This window comes from Acomys russatus, chromosome 24 (genome assembly GCF_903995435.1).
Source record: "Acomys russatus chromosome 24, mAcoRus1.1, whole genome shotgun sequence".
Classification (NCBI taxonomy): domain Eukaryota; kingdom Metazoa; phylum Chordata; class Mammalia; order Rodentia; family Muridae; genus Acomys; species Acomys russatus.
The window spans coordinates 60285124-60302558 of record NC_067160.1 but is presented as its reverse complement, the minus strand read 5'-3'; the positions used below and the strand labels follow the sequence as shown (position 1 = coordinate 60302558).

At 53.7% G+C, this 17435-nt stretch overlaps 1 protein-coding gene across 1 annotated transcript in view; it reads right to left on the bottom strand.

Annotated features, from left to right (window-relative positions):
* Positions 1-17435, bottom strand: part of Col5a1 (collagen type V alpha 1 chain) — a 148011-nt gene that overhangs the window by 82341 nt on the left and 48235 nt on the right. The window contains 5 exon segments of the mRNA XM_051166957.1: positions 4693-4749; positions 5278-5457; positions 6193-6435; positions 6871-7002; positions 8073-8204. Of these exon segments, the coding sequence (XP_051022914.1) occupies positions 4693-4749; positions 5278-5457; positions 6193-6435; positions 6871-7002; positions 8073-8204 (744 nt within the window).

Sequence of the window (17435 nt, the reverse complement as noted above, 5' to 3'; positions counted from 1 at the left end):
TTTCCAGAAGGAAAGATCAGGCTCCAAACATGACTCCTGTCTTTGCCGTCCACCTGAAGAGTATCTGGCTATCCAAGGGGTAAAGTGGAAACCTGGGACCAGGCACCCAGGTGGACTGACAAAGGCTAAGGAAAAAAGCTAGGTGGGCTGAGCATAGTCAGGACTACTCTTGTCCCAGCCAAGAGGACATTCTGTCCCTCTTCCCACACTGCTGACGTCACTCGACCCACGCCTGTCTTCTTCCCATCATTCCTAAGCCCAGGTTCCATCCCACCATTAGCCCTCACTGTGTCCAGCCCCGAGAGGAGATAAGGCCTCCTGCTGCCCATTGGCCCTGTCTTCAAAGGCTTCTTCTGCGCTCAGATCAGCTTTTCTAGATGTTCTCTTTCAAAAAGCCCCACCCAGACTTCTCTTGGTCTCCTTAGCATCACCCACCCAGAACATTCTGAGCCCCATGGACACTTTAGGAGAATCTGTTATGTGTTTGGTGGAGGGGGGGGGGCGTCCACACAAGAGGCCTGCAGGCTGGTACCCAGAGTCCAAGGCATGCTTTGGGTAGATAGACGCAGGACCCTGTCGTGACACTTGCATGCTGTGCAGGCTATCCATGTGTGAGACATGCATAGATATGTCTCCCAGGTAGCTCTCAAGACTGCAGGAATGATGACGTGAGAGGCTGGCGGCCTTGTCGCTGGGCCAGGTCCCTCTCTAGTCTCCCAGCCAAAGGGAAACAGGCATGGCTATTCTTTTGAGATAACGGAAGCCATCATGTCTCCAATGTGTTTTTGAAAGTGCACAGCCTTCTTGTCAAATTTGGGCTTAGTCCTGACAAGCGAAATAGACCTACTCAAGTGAAGGTGCGAGGCCCTAGCAGGCTGGTCACCATGTCTAATCAATCAGGTTATGGGGATGAGATTCAACTGAGCAAGGGATTCAAAGTACCTCCTGCGTACAAGCCCTATCCACTCTGCCCATGTGTTTCCTGGTCTCTGGGAGGCTAAACGCCATGTTTACACAGATGTGCTGAGGAGAAATATTTGTGCGTGCGATATACACAGAGAACTCATCCAAGCGGCTCATCTTCCCATTTCCTCTGATGGGCAGCTGGGAGGACTCAGAAGTGGAGAAGGGATTAAGGGGAACCACTGGCCCTGGCAGGGCCCGGGGGACAGCAGCTGCCTTTACACACACACACACACACACACACACACACACACACACACACACACACACACACTGTTGTTCAGCAGAGCAGGGGCAGCATCACGGGATCTCACAGGAGGGCAGTCCAGATCATTGCAGCTCAGAATAAAAAAGAAGGCGTGTGGCTACAGGAGGCAGCCCTGACGCCCCTGGCCTTCTGAGGCCTGCTGCCTCTACCCTGCATCTCACCATCCCACCCACCACCAAATGCACTGGGCCTCAGAACTACAGGAGAAGGTCTCTGTAGCTTTCATGGATGTAGTCACTAGTGACCTATCAGAAATAAACTCATACACTGCCCCACGCTCACACAAAGAAAGGCTGTGATGCTCGGTGGCAGCGGCAGGGAGGTCTTCACTGTGTGCACAAATATCAGGTATGTCAAAGCAACATGAGCTGGAGAGATGGCTCAGTCAATAAAGTGTGCAAGAATGAGAACCTGAGGCTGGATCCATAGTATTATAAATAAATAAATAAATAAATAAGAGCTAGGCATAGCGGTGTGCACCTGTAACTGGAGACAGCTGGTCCCGAGACTTACTATCCCAGCCACCTAGCTGGTTGCTGAGCACATAGCCATGTTAACTCCAGGGGAGCCCTCTTCAGGATGCAGACAGTTAAAACATAGTAATTTTCTTAAATCTTTAAAAAATAGAGCGGAGAGCAATTGAGGAAGACAACTGACATCTACTTCTGGCCTCTGCATGTATGTATACACATCCATAGGCACACACTGCATATACCCATACCTAAATGTACACACACACACACACACACACACACACACACACACACACACACACACACACACACACAAAGAAAAGCTGTGATGTTTTGTTATTTTAAGTAGACTTGGCCAGACTGAAGATGGTTGCTTACTTTCTTGCTTTGTAGCCTAGGCTAGCCCAGTGCTCAAATCTTCCAACCTTAGCCTCCCAGGGTGCTGGTTTCATAGGCGTGTGCTGTCATTCCCAGCACCCAAACCCATTCTTAGTGAAGGTCCCTCCACATGCTAAGCAGAACATGGGGGCCGCTGCCAAGGAGACTGCTAGATCTGCCTCATCTCGGCCAAGCCAGGTCTGTCCTTTTAAGGAGTCCCCTGTCTTGCTGACAAATTAGAGGAGCAGGAATTGAGCCGGGGGGGGGGGCGCTAGCCATGTTACCTCCTGGATGCAGGGAGGGACTGACCCTATGCTAGCAGTTGCTGTAAGCCCGTTATTCTGTGGGACAGGTGTCGGGAGAGGGGATAGCAGCCACCCTGACATGAGGAAGACTGTACACCACCAGTCCCCAGGGCCTCCATCTGTGTATGTATCGCTAAGACTCCGGGGACAGCTGGCAATGCTCCAGGTTGACAATTCCAAATGTTTGCACTCTCTCCATGGGGACTCGCCAAAGGCTCTGTGGATACCCCGGAGGAAGTTGGGAAGAAGCAAGCATCAGGTGGGGGTGGGGGCCTTCTGTAACTGCCTCCAGATGGCTTGCACTCTTCCCAGAGAAGAGAAGCTGGGTCATCCAGAGATGAGCATCCGCTGGACCACCCCGACATTCTCAGTGCTGTCTGTGGCCCACCCTCACCCACAGCCTCTGTCAGGGCAGCCCTCTAGCGGGACTCTCTCTCTCTCTCTCTGTGCCTCTCCCTATGCCCAGATCTAGAGAGCCAACTCTATATACAATAAGCTTAAGTAAACCTTATTCAAAGGTACGACCCACCCGCTTCTGAAGCTAGGGACCAACCACAAGGCCCCCAGAGCCTTCGGTACCTGCCTTCTCTGGAATCTCAGGAAAGCTGCCCCTTTTAGTGAAGCATTAGGGACCTGTCAAGGGGCCACAAGTGATGACCAAGTCCACCTGGGGCCAAGCCCAGTTGAGGTGGTCCTCGAAAATGGTCCAGCATAGCAAAGAGGTCATCTGTGCTGCAGCCTTCCTCTGGCATGGGGCAAGACAAGACAAGCCTCAGACATGTGCCATGGGATAATTCTGCCCCAGTCCCTTAGGACGCTCGTCTTCAGGCCCACCCATCTCCCGTGAACACGAATTTGGGTTAAGGTTTCTCATGGGGTTGAGCAAAGGGCCCCAGGCTGAGCTACCCTCATGTTCTGCATCCTTTCTCGTTATGCCCTGGTCCTCCAGCCTCAGCTGTAGATCGTCTTCTTTGGAACCACTGAGAGATCTGGGAGGAGGATAAGTGTCCTCAGGCTCCCTGCCAGGGGAGCCAGGGGCATGAGTGGCAGGCAGAGCTCCCGAAGCCAGAAAGAGGCTTCCTTCCAGGGCTCCCATTGGCTAGGGAAGAGGCCAAGCCAAGGAGCTTGCCCTGGCCCGCTGGCCTACTAAGCGCTGCTGAACAAGACTCTTCTGCAAGAGGGCCGGAGTCCTATGAGGCTGGTTCTCTCTCCTAGGGAGCCCCAAGGTCATGCTCTGAACTCAGCCCCAGGGAGCCGAGTCCTGGCAGTAGAACTGACAGCTGCCCAGCCTTGCACCAGCCATGGTGCAGGACAACGGCCTCCTCCCTTGGGTACTCATAGGACAGATGAGTAGATGACCTCAGCGGCCAGCCCCCGTGGGCAAAGCCAATTCTGAGTCCACACTCCCATATCTATCAAGCCCACCCCAGCCAACCACGCATCTTTCCATTGTCTGGGGCCAAGGCCACCCGAGCAGGCCACAGCACCTAGCAGGACAAGGGGGCCCTAACCAAGGCTGGGCTCCAACAAAAGTCTCTGACCTGGGATGGGCATGGACTGCACACAACCACACATTCTCTACCGGCCCCTGTGCTAACTTACCCAGAATTCCATTGCCTGATGAAAGGGGGATTTACTCAAGAGGCATTGCTGCCTTAAAGCTGCTTCCTTTCCCTTGACACAGCTTCAGGCCTTCCCAATGGCTGCTACAAATGGCCTCAAATTGAGGCATAAAGGGCATGGGGGAGGTGAAGCTCTTAACTCCCCACACCCCGCCACCTCCCCACCATCCCCCCATCTCCCCACCTCCCCCACCTCCCCTCTACACCCCCCACCTCTCCACCTCCCAGCCACCACCTCCAAGGTGCCCACTACCTACACTAGGAGTTTCCCACCCAGCCCTTGGCAAGGTCTGCATCCACTTTTCTGAGGAAAGCTCTGCAGGGGTGCTCTGACCCTCCGCCTTCCCTCCAGCTACAAACACTTGTGACCTACATGTTGCCCATCATCACTTTGACCAAGCTCTAAACAGTCCCCCACCCCCAGAGCCTCTCCCAAGTATCTGTGATACAGGGGATGTAGAGAACATGGAGGTGGCTTCTTAAGTGGGCAAAGAGTGGGGACCCACAGTCTGGCCACGCCCTACAAAACCATCATGAGCTTGGCAGAGGACAGCACAGCTCAGAGATGTAATAATAATTAACAACAACAGCAACAAAAACAATGATGATGATGATGGTGATGATGATGATGGTGATAACAACAACAACAACAATAATAATAATAACAACAACAACATCCTTACCGGCTCAATGATGGCTGGTTCTCCCTTTTGCCCTTTCTCACCTCGCGGTCCTCCAATCTGGGGAGGAGAGGGTGTGAGATTCCAGAGGAAGAACAGGAGAGAGAGAGGAACAGAAAGTCCACATGACACAAAACTCGTGCAAAACCAGGGTGCTTCCTGCAGCTAGGCACCTCATGCCCAGGAGGAGGATTGCAAGCTGTAGCAGACCTCCCATCCCCACCCCAGCCAGCACAGTCAGGCAATGAGGTACAAATGACCAAAACGGACGTCAGAAAGGCCACTTTAAAGAATGAAGCTCAGCCAGGCATGGTGGCACACGCCTTTAGTCCTAGAACTGGGCAGGCAGAGGCAGGTGGAGCTCTGTGAGTACCAGGCCAGACTGCTCTACATACAGAGTTTCAGGCCAGCCAGGGCTACACAGTGAGACCCTGTCTCTAATTAGGAATTAACTAAAATAAGAAAGAAGGCGCATGGCAGCCTAGGTCACTCTTGCCACCCTCAGACTTCTAGAAGTGATACCCTTCCCCCACCCCACCCCACCCCCACTCAAATATACTTGCGCAGAGAGAAGCCGAAATCTCTTACCCCCTCATAGATGGTGTCCTGGTTAGCCGGCATGCCTGGCCCTATCTCCGACGGGGAGACATTGGAGTCGGAGTCAGGGTCAAAGTACGGGTCATAGTAGTTTTCCTCTAGATTCTTGATGGTTTCCTCGGTGAACTCACCGTCCAGGTCATCCTTCCCTTCCTCTGGAGATGGAGCTGGCTGCAGATTAAGGAACAGAAGTGGCAGGGTCACTCAAAGAAGTCGACCACATGGACATGCAGGCTGTGCCTGGAAAGCACTGAGCCCAGGACTTCCTGCACATGGCACACCCAGGAGCCTCACTACAGAGCATCTAGAGCTTAGAGCCCATGGGAGATTCCATGTGGGAGGACCTGTGGCCCCCACAGCCACTCCGCATGCCTCCCAGCCACCATGGGGATGGTTCCCCCAAGCTGCCAGGGCAGGGAGGAGCACCAGTGTCCCTCAGAGCTGTACTTCGTCCCTCAGGAGGTCTGCGTTCAATTGGTGATGAGAGCTTGCACACTGGAAACTGAGGTTCTCTCTAACAGTGAAGAGGGCAGCGCTCCATGAGAGCTATTCTGGCAACATGGGGAACCACCTATGATGTTCTGGGTGGAACCCAGAAACCACGGTGTTATCTGAGTTACCTTGAGGATGAGGATGAGAAATCAGAGCCCAGCAAAGCTACTCTACTCACTTTGCAGGGGGGGGGGGGGGTGAGGAGCCTGAAATACGCTCAGAAAAGCCCATGGCTTCCGAACCACACTCAACACTGATACGAAGGACTCAGGCGCCAGGGTGCGGCAGGGGGTGGGGGTGGGCAAGGAAGGCCACTCAAGGTAGTAGGTGCTCAGCAGTGACCCACAGCCGTGGCCTTTGCCCCTTCTCCACCCTGCCCCCTAGATCCACACAAACAGGAAGGAGAGCAATTACATTAGAAGTGTTGGAAGTAACGGTGGTGCTGGTGGGGATCTCCTCGGTCCCTGAGTCAGGGTTCGTGGGCTGGTCGGGGTTCTCCACGCCCTCATTATAGCCAAAGTCTTCATATGGGGAGGGAGTGTAGTAGTCGTCAGTAGGCACGTAGTCATAGTCCCCGATGCCTGGATCGTCCTCCTTGCCGGCCGGGTCGCTGGTCTCAGGTACTGTAGGGGGTTCTGGTGGAGGCTGCGTCTGTTCCTGGGTGCAGAGGGTAGAGAGAGACAGTCAGGATTTTCCAAGGATCCACACTGGCATCCTTCTAGTAGGAGAGTGAGCTGCAGAGTGTGGATGTAGAGTTTGGCCATGGCTTGGACTTGGATTCAGGGCTGTCAATCCCTGGCAGGCAGAGAAATGAGGAGGTGGGCAGCCAGTGCATGAGCACCAGGTACCAAGAGTGCACCACTCGATGGAGGACCACCCAGGGACACACCAGGAATGGTCCAACCACAGCTAAAGCTTTGGGGGTAGGAGGGAGAGAGGGTGTCTCTCACCCTGTAGCTCAGGCTGGCCTATAACTCATGACTAGCCTTCTTCGGTGTCCCAAGTGCTAGAATTACAGGTATGTACAACAATGTTCACAGCCTCTGGCTCTTAACCCTCCCCTACTCTGTGGCCGGGGGCGAGGGCAGGAACCTCAGGAACTTCTGTGGTTTCTCTGGTGACTTCCACTGGCTTCTGCGTGGGGGCAGGCTCCTTCCCCAGGTCGTCAGGGTCTTCATAATATGGGTACTCGTAGTAATAGGTCTCACCCTCTCCTTCTGGGTACTGAAGTCAACGGCGCCCATAGGAAGAAGAAAACGGATGTATTAGTGGAGCCAGTTGACCTCCCTGTCCCAGCTTGGGTGGAAAAGCAGGGTCTCCAGACAGGGCTCTTCCCTCAGCCTCTCCCTAAGAAGCTGAACAAACTCCAGAAGTGTAACGTGGGGATGGACAGCCCCACAGGCTCCCGAGGGAGGTCAGCAAACACTGAGCCCTAAAAGTAGTTATGTCTGACCCACAGAAATCAGAGCTAGGCCAGCAAACTTGACCTTCAGCCCCCAAACATGGGTACTCAGAGAGAGGGGCTCACAGTCACAAGCAGTCACTCCATGCTCAAATACAAGTTAGGGGCCTGGTGGTGGCTGGCCTCAGAGCTCCATCCAACACAATCTCAGGTTCTGTGGGGGGTGGCCTGAGTCAGGGAACCCTATGGCCCCATGAAATCTCCACCTTCTCTGGCCAACAGTGAGAGGCACAGGGAGATTAAGATGAAAAGATACCCAGGGCAGTGGGAGACAGCCCAGCCAGAGGCAGGGAGAGTACCAGAAAGAACTGCATGTAAAACAAAATGAGGAAGGTGTTGCTGGAGGAGGGCACAGGGGTGAGGAGAGGGACGCAGCAGAGTGGGAAATGGGAGAAGGGACAAAGGGGAGAAACACTGCCCTGCAGAGTTACTGCTACCCTGGGAGTCGAGGGACGAACCACTACACACAGGGCTGAGCATGCCCTAGAGTAAAACTTTGGGTGCCCTGAGCAAATGGACTGAGCTCTAAAAAGCAACTGAGGCCACAGCCTGAAGGTAAGGGGCACCTGTCTGCATCCATCTAGGGATGTGGGGGGCAGGGAGCAGGGGTTAAAGGGCACTATTGCTGATGACACTCCCTTGAGAGACTCCAGGATGGGGTGGAGGTGGGCTCCTGAGTGGTAAAGTGGGTCAGACACTGCTTCCCCTATGCTTTGTTTAAAATTTGGTCCTGTGGCCTCCAGGGTCCTTCACAGTCACAGTTCTGCTGACTCTGCACTACCCTGGGGGTCTACCTGTGCTCCCACCGTGCATCCAGCCAGAGGTGACTCACATATTCATCTGGGTTAGGGTCCTGTGACTGAGGTGTGTCAGGGACCGCAGTGTCACAGTCGGGGCTGTAGTGCTCACAGTAATCATAGGCAGCCCGGTGGTCTGAGACAAAGAGCAACTGTTGGATGTCACCCTGCAAAAGGACAAAAAGCTCATGAGAAGGCAGCACAGGGACTCACAGGGACCCAGGGGCCAGGGGACCCAGCCTTGGGCAAGAGAGATGTCTAGGAAAGACCTCAAGAGGAGACACAGTTCTTCCCAGAAGATGCTGTGCTACACTGACACGTCTAAGGATCAATCCATCCATCTATTTACCCACCCACCCATCTACCCAACCATCTATTTAATCATCCACCTATGCACTTACCTACCTTTCCATTAATCCATTATTTAACCGTCCATTTATTCACCAACCCACCCCTTCACTCACTTACCCTTTCATCCATCCATCCATCCATCCATCCATCCATCCATCTATCCATCCACCCATGAATCCATCCATCCACTCACCCAATCATTTATCTACCTTTCTATCCATCCATCCGTCTGCCCATACATCTACTCACCTGCCCATCCACTCATCATCCACCCATCTCCTTACCCACCTATGAATCTACTCATCGACCCTTCTATTAATCATCCCTCCACCTTTTCCTGCATTCACCCACCACTCCATCCATCTATCCACCTTTCCATTTGGCCAGCCAGGCAGCAGCCATCCACTAACCCACCCTTCCATCTTCCTAGCCATCCTTCCAGCTGATAATTCCTCAACCACCCATCCATCCACCCACCCACAATGTATCCTTCCATCGACAAACACATGTTGCACACTTGCAGCTTGGTGTCACAGCCACAGCGTTACAAAGCACCAATGAATCTGTCCTAGATTCATTCAGAAGGGCATGTCCCTGCCTCCATCAGCCTCCAGGACTGAGGGGCATTTCCTTAAGATGCAATGCTTGATTTTTCATTAAGTTAAACACAGAATTGTCATACGACCCAGAAGTTCAAACCTTGGAAACCAGGACAAACACTTGAACAAATTTCCTCAAATCAGTTCACCCCTAAAGGTAAAAAGAGAGGGACTAGGGCCAGCTCTCTCCTCTCCTCTCCTCTCCTCTCCTCTCCTCTCCTCTCCTCTCCTCTTCTCTTCTCTTCTCTTCTCTCTCTCTCTCTCTCTCTCTCACACACACACACAGCATTACTGTCAATAGCCCCAGAGTGGTAGCACCATGTGTCCATCCAAAGATGGTAAATAAGTACACTGCAATGATGAATGGCACAGGTAGGAGCCATAACCCAGATGACCACTATAATATATACTGCATGTGTACTGTTTTGTCTGTGTACACGTGCATGGCGTGGGAGGGCCCCATTATATAGTATGCAGTTGGCCCTCAGAGAGCACTGAGGTGGAACCTAAGTGACCCTCAACAGCAGCTCATGGGTCCTCAAGAGCTGTACCGAGACGCCTCTCCATCCCCATACGATGTCTTGAGGTCACACGGGGAACAGAAAAGCTTGACTGTGTCCTCCTCACACAAGGTCTAGTGACCAGCCCTCTCTGGCCCACTCTGTCTCAGCGAAGGTGACCTTTTCTCCAGGCCTGACCCTACCTTCACACTTCCAAGTGAGAGGATGAATGACTCTTTTCCTCGTTGTCTCACAGGACACAGATGTGAGACCACTGTCATGGCCACCTACCAGGAAGTTTGCCTGCACCCCTCCCAACTCCCTAGAGCCGTTCACTTGGACCATAAGACCACAGTGTTAAGTTGTGCACAGCACACATAGGACACCCTCTCACCACTCAGTCACCCACACAGGCTTATACATGGTGAGTAGCAGCTCAGCCCAGTCTTCTACCCACAGGGTCCAGGCCAACCCCTGGCATCACATCAAATGCCGCAACCCAGAACTGGCAGTCCCACACAGCCTGCCTATGGTGACCCTAAATCACCTGAGGAGGTGTCGGCGTTTGAATGCCACCTTTACTTTCATAACATCCTTTTCACTTTCTGAGCCCCTAATGAGCCTCTAGAAGCTTCTGCACCCCTCCCCCATGCCTGTTGGTCATTACTGTTGTTCCAGTGCGTTGCGCTGACCACGCACCCATGTTGGCAGCCATCAAGTGAGTGGCCCATTTTCCCGCAGAGGACAGATCCATCTCCATTTGGACACAGTAGAGATCATGCTGTCCTTGGCGCTCATGGAGCCCGAAGCATTTTGCTGTGCGAGTCAGTTCTGTTTCCACCAATAATGAGATGTTAGGAAAGCTTTTGTTGGAGAGTCTGCAATCCTGGCGGCTATGCAATGAATGCGTATACAGCAGAGAGCTTAGCAGTGCACCCTCTGATAACAGGAGCGCCTCTCTGCTCCCCTTCCTTTTCACTCTTCCTCCTCCCTGAGGCACACCCGCCCCCCATGCCATGGCTGCCACACCTGGCCCTCACCTAGTCCAAAGGTGCTCTGCAGGGATCCACACAGATTTTTGCACAACTTACAGATTTCATCATCAAATTTTACCCGGATAGCTCAGCAGGACAGCAGCTGTATCTGACACTGTTGCCTGCCTGGGGGTCCCTTTTCCCCTTACTGGGCTGCCTTGCCTAGCCATAATAGAAGAAGATGCCAAGGAGGTTGATATCCATGGAAGGCCTCTTTTCTGAGCCTTTCTGAGGAGAGAGGAGGGGAATGGGAGAATTGTGGGAGAGTGAGGTGAGAGGGAAGAGCTAGGATAGGAGGGAGGGGAAATTGCAATAGGGATATAAAATTAATTAATTAACCAGACTACCTCATGCCTAGGAATAGACAAGTGGCAACTAAGTTGAGAAAATAACCCCTTCTTGTTCCAGGCTGCAGGAGAGTGTACTAGCCAAGCAAATCTTGAGTTCCCGTTGTCACACTCCCTGGCCATAAGGCACCAGAACCACGTCCCCAGAGCTGGGATGGTAGACCCCTCCACCACCCTTCCAAAACACACCTAGGCACCTGAGGCCTGGACACTTGCCGGGCTTCCTTGATTGTGGTCCCAGGTGGAGGAAGGTGGAACTTGAGAGCCTCCAAGCTCCCCTGGGGTCCCATCTGAATTACACTGTGTGATCTTAGGCACTTTCCCAAACCACAGTAGACCACACTTCCCTGTCTGGGAGGATGGAAAGAGGACTGGCCTCGGCGGTTGCCAGGGAAAGACCCAACCCGATTTCCTCAAACTGGAGCAGAGCAGAGCGGGACATGTTTCCAACAGAGGTGAAGGATCGCAAGGCCAGCCAGGCCTACACACCCAGGCAGCAGGCTGGGGGATTCTCCCACAGGCCCAGAGCAGAGCAATTGGGTGCCACGTGGGGTGCTTTCCTCCACTCCCTGTGCCCTCAGAAGTTTCCTGTAGACAGACCACCCATTCAGACTTTCAGGGGCCCTCACAGGTCCACACTGAAAATTTTGATTTTGTATTATTACTTATGGGGCTACACAGGGTGGGAACAAAAGTGTCTAAGCCAGGGGAAGGGACCTGGAGACACTGCTTTGTGGTTCCCTGTATGGCTGGGGAGAGTGGCTGAGCTGTGATCACAAGAGAATTAGGAAACAGCCTCAAGTGGTCAAATACGTCTTCTTGCTGTCCTTTCCCTAGATCCTGTCTAGGGCGGATGGTATAAAGACATCATTCAGGAATACCTCAGAGCTCGACCCTGGAGAAGAGACGGATGATCACCATCCTCACCACCCAACATTACAAGACCACCATCACCACCACCAAGACCACCATTATTACTACCATCACCACCTGCACTGCCAACACCACCAAGACCACCATCACCACCTGCACTGCTAACACCACAAGACCACCATCACCACACCAAGACCACCATTATTACTACAATCACCACCTGCACTGCCAACACCACCAAGACCACCATTACCACCTGCACTGCTAACACCACCAAGACCACCATCACCACCACCAAGACCACCATCACCACCACCAAGACCACCATCACCACCATCAAGACCACCAATATTACTACAATCACCACCTGCACTGCCAACACCACTAAGACCACCATCACCACCTCTATGGCTAACACCACCAAGACCACCATCACCACCTCCACAGCTAACACCACTAAGACCACCATCACCACCTCTATGGCTAACACCACCAAGACCACCATCAGCTCCCCATGGAGCCCCTGAATCAGCGCTCACACACTCTCACCCAGTTTTAGGCTCTCACAGTTTCCTCAGTCGCATACCTCATCTCTAGGTGGCATACCGTCTGTCCCTCTGTTCTCCCTACACGTGTCCCTGCCACCCTGGTCCCCTCCCTCAGTGACATGGCACTGTGTGTGCCTCCGTGCAATGAGGTCCGGCTTCCTAGAGCTCCTTGGCCACCATGCTCCCAGGGGACTGAGTCAGAATGTCCAGCACGTGCCAGCCCAGCATGATGTCACTGGACAAGGCCTGACTTCCAACCTAAGGTCAGCCTTGTCTCCTGGGAGACGCTACAGCTCACAGTTTCCATGGAACAAGCCTGACACCCTTACAGGTCAGGCAAGTCCTGTGAAGACTGAACCTCTGCTCTGCTGCCAACCTCATACGGTGCCTTCCTGGGTCTCCAGAAGCACAGACCTCCCATCTGGCTGCCAGCCAGCCAAGGGCTTTAGGAGATGAATCACCCTGTGTGGCCCGCTGCCGGCCATGGCACAGGCTGGGGCCAGCCCCTGCTTCCAATCCAAAGCTGTTCCTAAGCCTGGGAGCTGGGGAATTGGAAGCCATTCAGGAGTGCCCAGAGTGCCCAGGGCCTCGTGCTGTAGTGCGCATGCTCTGGTGGGGTCAGGGGAGGCCTTTTCCAGGCTGTTTTAGAGACAGGAGCTAAACGGGGAATGGGGGGGAGCTCCAAAGCTATGTTTCAGCTCTAACGCTTCAACTCCAGAGTATGACCTTACCAAAAACAGGACATGCATGGAGCTCAGTTGATGGTTTCAAAGTGAGACCACTAGGTTTAGGGTCAGCTTTACAAGGAAGTGTGACGTGCCCACACCCGGAGCCTTCAAGATCAGAAGGAAGCAGACTCTCCACTTTACCGCCACCTGTGACCATGTGTCAGCCCCAGGAGAGCCATCAGAACAGAGCTCTGCCCTTCCTGGAATTGGGGGGGGGGGGGTACCATAGAGCAGATGGACTGAAGACACAGCCAGGTAAAGTCTTGAATCCACACTGGCTAGTGTCCTGGGGCTTCTCAAAGGACGCATGTTATGGCCAGAGCTCCCTGAATAAAGCCCGTGGCACACAAGCATGATGACCTGAGTTCAAATCCCCAGAGCCCATATAAAGCCAGTCATAGTAGTGCATATCCCAGTGTTCCTGCAGTAAGATGAGAGGCAGAGGCAGAATCCCTGAAATCTCATGGACCAGCTGCCTATTATAGGAAACAGAGAAGAACAAAGAGATCCCACTTCTAGCCAGGCAAAAAGAGAGGGTCAGCAATTGAGGGTGTCCTCTGACCTCTACGTGTGCACCATGGCATGCATGCTGACACTCACACGCGCTACACGTGCGCACACACACACACACCGTACACATAAACGTCACATGCATATACACAAGGGCACGTGCTGAGGCCCACTCAGTCAACTAGAGCACAGGCATGCTGGCCTGAGAAGGCCAGAGGCCACATCTACATTAAGCCTGAGCAGAAATCAGAAGAACAGGACCATCTAACTGTGGGTCATGGTCTAGAGCCAGAAGGACACGACCCCACTCACACTCTTCTCACCTACTGACAAGAACTCCTCCCATCTGTTGCTGGGCCATTTGCATCGTCCTCTGCTTGGCCATGCCCAGGATGAGCGGCTGAGTGCCAGGGTTGGAGATTTCCTTTCTTGTTACTGAACTCAGTACCTACCATCTAGAGGCTTCCAAATTCCCATCTGTAGGTCAGGACACAGGGGCCTAGAGTAGTAGCAGAGGTCTGTGAAAGCGGGCCTTGTTGCTGGGAGTCTCTCACAGAATGGCCACAGCCACAGCTAAGCTAGCCTGGGTAGCAACAGAGACTCTGATACAGCTGGTCCAGACTGCCCACCCCTGGGCTGCTAACATCATAGTGGGTAGGCACTGGGGCACAAAGATGGTATCAGAGAGGCTTCTGGGCAGCCAGATCATAGCCCTCTGCAACCAGAGTCAGAGCCAGCCTTTCTTGGCTGCTCCTTTTGAGACGTGCATGACCATCAGGCCGACCTGGGAGGATGACAGAGATGACGCAATGCAAAGAGCTGGACACAGAGCGGCTGTTCTCTGGAATCTGCAGCTTGTCCACCAGTCACTGGCAGACTCCCACAAACAGGGACCAGCTCTCTGTGGTAATTTGTCACCTCATTCCACCCCCCAGTGAGACAAGGCTTTTCCATTGGCTCTGCATTCCCACTTGACAACAGGCCTGAGCTGAATCCCTGGGCCCCTTAAAGCTTGCCAGGGAGGCCCTCAGTGGACAGGTGAGTGGCAGGAGACTTGAGAGTCCCTGGGAGGAGTCAGAGGCTAAAGCTGGGCCTGGATCTGGGGCCACACTGCTGACCGGGGCTCTGCTCCCCACTCACACAGAAGATGGCTGGCTCTCAGACCTGTTTGAGAAGGCCAGGCCCAGATCCCTTGGGCTGGCTGATGAGGAAAGCACCTCCTCAGCACAGCCCGTTCCTGTCTCAGAGCCGATTCCAGGAAAAAACACGTCAGTGGAAAAGCTGGGCTCCTGGAAACAGGGAAGCCAGGATTAAGTAAACACTTGGCCTTCTTCAAATGCTGAGGTGCGGTCAGGAGGGGGGACCCACCAGCAACTGGGGGTACACAGCGAAAGCTGAGTTTATAGTCTGTTTGGTCTTGTTGCCCCTTGAAACATTCAACAGCTTAAAAGCACATTTGGCTCCGGGCCCAGAGTCTGCAACCGGTCACCTCTCTATCCCCGAAGTCTCAGCATCCTCCATGGCCCTCCTTTGTGGTGTACTCCAGCAAGAAGGCCTTTCTACCTCAGGGCCCTAGAGAAAGCAGGTGACACCAGCCTCTGTTGTTCCCTTGAAAACACAGGTCAGCCTTGAACCTGCAGACAACAGAGCAAGAACAGCCCCAAGTTCCAGGTTGGGGTGTGAAATAGGAGGATGGGGGTAGCAGAGTCAAGCGTCATGCAGCACAGAGCAATGAATGAGCTTCCATCCTGGAAAGTTGTTTGTTCTGGTCCTTTCTGTAATGTCCCAAGCTTCATAGACCCCACAGGACTAGGGATTCAGAAGTCTTTGGCTAATGGAGGGTCACAGGAGCCAGTGGCAGAGGTCCAGAGCAAGGCTACCTGGCTGAAGAAGTCCCTCTCCGCTGCCATGCTGCAGATGATCTTTGAAAGGTTGCTCAACCACGGATGCCAGCTTCCGGATCCCTTAGATGGGAACAGGGTCCCCAGCCCCCAGCACCTTGAGGTGGGCAGGCAGAGCACGGAGCTGCTTGCTGGAAGCCTCTCTGCAAGGACATTCCACCAATGAACGGCTCACTTCTACTGTCCAGAGAGCCCCCTTCCCTGACAACTGTGTCCCTGCTCCCAAACCCCAAAGCTCACCCCTGGATGAAAAAGAGTGTTCTCCCATATGGGGCACCCCCGCCTTTCTGTATCATGGGGCCTTGGCCTGCCCAGCACCTCCTGTATGTCAGATCTCAGGCACATCGCAAGGAAAGCGACGAGACTCAGCTGTACAGGGCAGGCTCGGCATACCCCTCAGGAATGCAGCAGCATGGGGTTAGACCAAGGCAGATCATTCAGCGAGTCTCTAGGAAGCCCACAAGACCCAGACAGTGTGAAGCCCCAGTGATGAGACCTGCAGCCCCTGTTTCACGGTGGGCCTCTGGGATGGCAAAGGGAAGCTGGGGCCAGCGTGCCCCAGGAGCAGTAACTCAGCCAGCATTACAACTTCTGGTCTGCTCTCAACTCAGATGGAGGCAAGGGCGTGGTCATGAGACTCCATCCCCACACCCTCACCCCCACATCCCACACCCCACAGTCCCACCCCCACCCGTTTCTGAGGGGAGGCAAAGCATACTAGATGAGCCTGGAAAATCCAGAGGTTAGACAGCGAGCATCATTGCCTCCACAGAGAAAGCAGTTAGTGGCACTGCCAGCGGGCAAGGAGGGTCACAGCTCTGACACCAAGAGTCTGGGTTCATTATGGATCCCTGAAGCCCTGGAGCAGGCATTTCACACAGCCCTCGATACACAGCCCTACAATGGTGGCCTCATTGCACCCATTCCGCAGATGTGAGTGCTGAGCTCCAAATCCTCAACCAGGAAGGTTTTAGCTCACCTGGGCAGAGCTGAAAACATGTACCCTGTACACCTACACTTCCTCTCTATGTAGCTTTGCCAGACCCTGGTATGTCCAACATCCCCTAAACATCAGGGAAACCCCGAGACTCAGGTCCAAGCTAGTGAGGCAAAGGGGCCATGCCTGAGGGAGCTAGCAGCTGCTAGAGACCGCCTGCCAGAGTCACTGTGCCAGGGCTCACCATGTCTGTGCCCTAGAGCTGAACAGGATACAGGGCTACAGAAGCCTCTACTTCTGTCCTGAGGGGACTCTGTGAGGCTGTGGGCACCCCCAGGCTTCCCCAAAGCCCTTTGGAAGCCTTGTAGGGTCCTGTGAATCTGCCTAGAAGAGGCGCTGAGTGGGGCACGGTGAGGCTGTGCCTCAGCTCCAGCACCCTCCCTCTCTCCAAATCCAGAGAGCTATGGGGCAGACTGGCCTTTAACAAGCATAAGAATCTGGTGGGAAGAAAGGCCACTGGAGAAGTTTCCAGCAAGAACCTTCTAGAGAAACCAGGCACTGAAAACGAGATAACAGTGAGCGCCGTTATCTGAAACCTGGAAAGCCAAGAGTTAAATCACTTCTATTTCAAAAGGGATAAAAATTCACTTGCAAGGAGACTGAGGCCAGCTCTCCTCCTCTGCCATTACACCAGGAAGAAGCAAAGAGGAGTAAAAGCCTCCTCCTGCCACCCTCCGCCATGCTGCCCTAGCTGGTCTTCATTAAGGCAGACAGGTCCAATTTCCCACCGTGAGCACAGCTAACAGCCAGGAAACCCTGGGGCTGGGAAAACACAGACCTCAGACCATTAACAACTTGTGGTCAACAAAAATCCCGGGCTTCTGGCAGCCGCTCTCCCTCAAATCAAGTTCCACGGCAGGGGAAAAGGGCTCACCAGAAACTCGGGACTGTGAGTACATTGCAGCCTGCTGTTCCAACAGAGTTGCCAGGCATCAGCTGCAGAGTAAGACCCACCTGTGCATGGCGAGAAAAAGCCAACGAGGCAAAACTGGACTCTGCAGCCAGTATCC